At 66.8% G+C, this 4204-nt stretch overlaps 1 protein-coding gene across 1 annotated transcript; it reads right to left on the bottom strand.

Moving 5' to 3' along the window:
- Positions 1–35: 35 nt before the first annotated feature.
- LOC109182999 (hornerin-like) lies at positions 36–3822 on the bottom strand (the record flags this gene model as incomplete). The annotated part of the gene is made up of 1 exon (XM_019333214.1): positions 36–3822. A coding segment is annotated over exon 1 (3787 nt), but the record flags the coding sequence as incomplete, so codon positions are not given.
- Between the last annotated feature and the right edge of the window lie 382 nt (positions 3823–4204).

Raw genomic sequence — 4204 nt, forward strand, 5'->3', positions numbered from 1 at the left:
GTGCCTCTCTCCTTCTTCTCCTTGTCCCCCTGTGCCTCTCTCTTCTCTCTCTTCCCCTCCTCTGCTCTCCTTGTCCTTCCGTTCCGCCCCTCTCCTCCCCTCCGTTCTCCTCTGGTCTCCGTTCGCTCGGGTTTTGTGCTTCCTCCCCTTCCGCCGCTGCCGCGCTGCGCTGGCCCCCTTCCTTCCCGTGGCGGTCCGCCCCGTGGCTTCGCTGCTCCGTGTCCCCTCTGTCCCGGTTTCGGCCCCCCGGCGTCCCTTGTTTTTGGCGCTCTGCTGCTCCGTGTCCCCTTTGTCCCCGTTTTGGTCCCCCGGGCGCCCCTTGTTTTTGGCGCTCTGCTGCTCCGTGTCCCCTTTGTCCCCGTTTTGGTCCCCCGGGCGCCCCTTGTTTTTGGCGCTCTCCTGCTCCGTGTCCCCTTTGCCCCCGTTTCGGTCCCCCGGGCGTCCCCTGTTTTCGGCGCTCTTCCGGGGCTCCGGGTTCTCCGGCTCCTTTGGTGTTTCCGCCTGGTTTCGTTGCTCCCCCTCGTCCCCTTCTCCTCCTTGGGTTCCGGCCCCTGGCGCCCCCCTCCTGCCCCTCCGCCCCTCGCTGCCCTTTCTCCCTCGGCGCCGTCCCCTGGTCCTGCCCCTTTCCGTGTCGGTGCCGGTCTGGGTTTCTCTCTTCGTCCTGTTGGCCCTGCCTCTTTTCCTCCCCCTTCTCGCTCCTTTCCCTTGTCTGCTCTCCTTCCCGTTCCGCGTTTGTCTCCTTCTTTCTTCTCTGTTCCGCCGTTTGCCTCCGCTCCTCCCGTCTTTTTTGCGTTTCCCCCCTCCTTTTTTGTTGTCCCGCTCTCCCTCCCCCGGCCCTCCTTCTTCGGGGCCCTCGTTCGGGGGGCCTCTCCCCCCTTTCCTTCCCTCGTTCGTCTCCGTCCGCGTTTCTTTCCGCTCGTGCCTCGGCTTCCCCTTGGCCCCCTCGTCTCGGTCCTCCTCCTCCCCGTGTTCTTCGCCCTCTCCTTCGTTCTTGTTTGGTTCGTGGGTCTCGTGCTCCTCTTCGTTGTCCTCCTTCTTTCTGCCCTGCGTGTCCCTTCGGCCCCTCTGCCCGTTTTCCCCTCCCCCGTGTTGCTTCCTCTCGTTCTCCCGTCCTCGCTCTTCTTTCCCCCGCCCTTTGGGGTCCTGCGCCCCCTTTCTCTCCTTCTGGCTTCCGTTCTTTTGTGCTCTTTGTGGCTGCCTCTTCCCGTTCTCCCTGGTTCTTTCCTCTGCCCTTCCCGTCTGCTCTTTCTGTCCTCTTTGCTCCCTTTCGTCCTCTTGTTGCCCGGTCCTTTCCTTGCCCCCTCCCGGCCCTTCCGTCTGCTTTCGGTGCTGCGTCCCCCCGTTGCCTTCTTTGTTTGTTCCCTTCGGCCTTCCCCCTCGCCCCTCCTGTGCCTCTCCCCCTGCCCCGCCTGGTCGTGTTGCCCGCCCCCCTCGTCCCCTTGTTGCCCCTGGTCTGGCTCTTCTCGCTCCTGCCTCTGTTCCTTTGCCCTTTTGGGCTTTTGCCTTTGCGCCTGCTGTCTCTTTCCTTCCCCGCCTGCCCTCTTCTGTCTTCCCTCCCTCCCGTCCTCCTCTCCTGTTCCCTCCCTCCCCTCCTTCCTCTCTTTTTCTTCGTGTCTTTGGGTGTTTCTGCTCCCCTCCTCTTCGCCCCTCTCCTCGTCCTCCGCTGTCCTCCCGGTCTTCTCCCTGTGTCTTCCTCGGTTCTCCTGCGTCCTTTCGGGGGTCCCGCTGCCTGGCCTTCCCTCCTCCTCCGCTTTCCCCCTGCCGGCCTGTCCGCTTTGCTGCCGCCGTTTTCCCCTTTGCTCCTCCCCTTCTTTGCCGGCTCTCTCTCCTCCGTTTTCTGGCCCTTGGGCGGCCTCTGTTCTCCGTCCCCGCCCCCCTCTTCCTGCCGTGTCCCCTGCTGCGCTGCCCGCCCCGCCGCTCCCTGCTTCCTTCGCCCCCGCCGTGGCTCCTGGCCCGGCTGCCTCGTCGGGTGCTCCTGTGGCGCCTGTTGCTCGCCGGCGCGGCCGTCCCCGTGGGCGGTCCCTCCGGCCCCCTGTCCGTCCTCCCTCTCTGGCCCCTCGCCGCCCCGCCGCTGCTCCTCTTTTTGCTCTCGCCGCTCCCGTGCCTCCCCCGGCCCCCCCCTGTTCCTCTCCCGCTGTCCCCTCTCCTGCGTGGCGTGCCGCCCTGGCCCCCGCCTTCCCTGCTCTCCTGCCTCCCCCCCCCTGGTCTCTCGTTCCCCCCCCTGCCGGTCTGCCTCTTCTTGGCTGTCCCTGGGTGTTTCGTCCGCCGCGCCCGGCTGCTGGTGCTCTTGCCCGGCCTCCCGCCCGGCTGGTTGCGCCCGGTTTTCCTCCGGTTCCCGGTCCGGCCTTCTTCGCCCCTTTTCGTCCCGTGGTCCGCCTCCGCCTGTCCGCCTCCTTCTCTCTCTCGCTTTCTCCTCTGGGTGGTCTCTCCCCCCGCTCGCTGTTCCTCCTGCTTTTCTGCCTGGTCCTCTGGCTGCCCCCGTTTCTCTGCCGCCCCCCCTGGTTCTCTTGCTGCTCCCTTCCCGCCTCCTGTTTGTTTGTTCCCCGCTCTCTGTCTGGGTTCCCCCCGCTCCCCGCGCTTGGTTTCCTCGCCTCCCTCCGTTCTTCCTCTCGGTTGGCTTTCCCGCCTCCCCGCCCGCTGTCTCTCTGTTCTCTTCCTCTCCCGCCTCTGCTTTGGTTTCTCTCTTGGTGTCCGTGGCTGCCCTTCTTGTCCTGGGCCGTGCTCCGGGTCTTCTGTCTCCGCTCTTGTCCCCCCTGTCTGCTCCCTTCCCCTCCGCGCTCTTGGTGCCCCCCTTTTTTTCTGGGTCTTGCCCCCGTTCCGCGTGCCCCTGGGCTTCTTTTCTCTCCCCCCGGTCTCTGCCTGCTCTTTTCCCCCGGGCTGGCCTGTCTGCCTGCCCCCCCTTTCTCCCCCTCTCTCTGTCTCGCCCCCTGTCCCCTTCCCTTCCGCTCTCTCTGCTGCTCCCCCCCGTCCCGGCGTCTCGCTGGCGCCCTGCCCTCTCTCCCTGTCCCCCGCCCTGCCCTCTCCTTTGCCGTTCCTCCGTTCTGCCCGCCTCTGCCTGCCCCCCCCTCTCCCCCTGGGCGCCGCTCCCCCGGGTCCTCCGGTCTGTTCCGGGCCCCGTTGCTCCTGGTTTCCGCCTCCGCCGGTGCTCCTCTCGCGCCCTTCCTGCTTTCTCTGCTTCTGCTTGGGCTGGTTGTCCTGCCGCTCGCCCTCCCCGCGTGGTTTTGCTGTTTTCTTGGGGCGTCCTCTTCTCTCCTGGGTTTGCCCGCCCCGCGCCCTGTTGCCCGGTCCTCCCCTGCGGCTGCCTCCCCCGCTCTTGCCGCTGTTTGTGCTGCGGTTCTCTGGCTTCTGTCCTTCTTGCGTGCGCTCCCGCTTCCGGGTCTTTCCCTTCCCCCCTTCTGGTGTGCTCCTCTCGGCGCTCCCTCTCTGCGTGCCCCTCCCCTCTTTCCTGCGCGCCCCCCGCCTGTGGCGCTTGCTTCTCCTTTTGTTCGTGCTCGCGTCGCTTCGGGCGCTCTCCCCGTCCCCTTCCTCTCCCCCCGGCTCCCCTTGCTGCTCTCTTCCCCCCCGCTCTGCCTGGCCCTCGCTTTTCTTCCTTCCGGGCCCCGCTCCCGGTTCCTCGTCTCCCCTGTGCTTGCGGGGGCGTCTTCGGCCTCTCTGTCTCTGCGTCTGTTTCGCCCTTCTTCTCCTTGTCCCCCTGTGCCTCTCTCCTTCTTCTCCTTGTCCCCTGTGCCTCTCTCTTCTCTCTCTTCCCCTCCTCTGCTCTCCTCGTCCTCCGTTCCGCCTCTCCTCCCCTCCGTCTCCCTCCCCGTCCCCGCCTCCTCCCATTTTCCTGGTGGGGGCTTGTTGGGCGCCTTTCACAGGGCAGGCTTCTCTTCGGCTTTCCCCGTTGTCGCCCTTGCTCGCCTCCCACTCTCCTTTCCCTCCTCCCTCCTCCCCGTACCTTTGCGCTGTTTTTGCCACGTGTTCTGACGCCGGCCCGCGGCTCCCCGCGCGCGGCCGCCCCGCCGCCCGGCCCTGCTCGTCCCGCACGCGCCCGTGTGGTGGGGTCCCACACGTTTTGCTCCCCCCCCCGTCTTTTTCCCCCCCTCTTTTTTGTGGCTCTTTCGTGCCGCTTGTCTGCCCACTCCCTGCCTGCACGTGTACCCGGGCTGTCTTTGCCCTTCGTCGTCCCTCACCTCCTGGGTGGGCGTGTGGGCATGTTCCTCCT

Source organism: Ipomoea nil, unplaced genomic scaffold (assembly GCF_001879475.1).
Source record: "Ipomoea nil cultivar Tokyo-kokei standard unplaced genomic scaffold, Asagao_1.1 scaffold1083, whole genome shotgun sequence".
NCBI lineage: Eukaryota > Viridiplantae > Streptophyta > Magnoliopsida > Solanales > Convolvulaceae > Ipomoea > Ipomoea nil.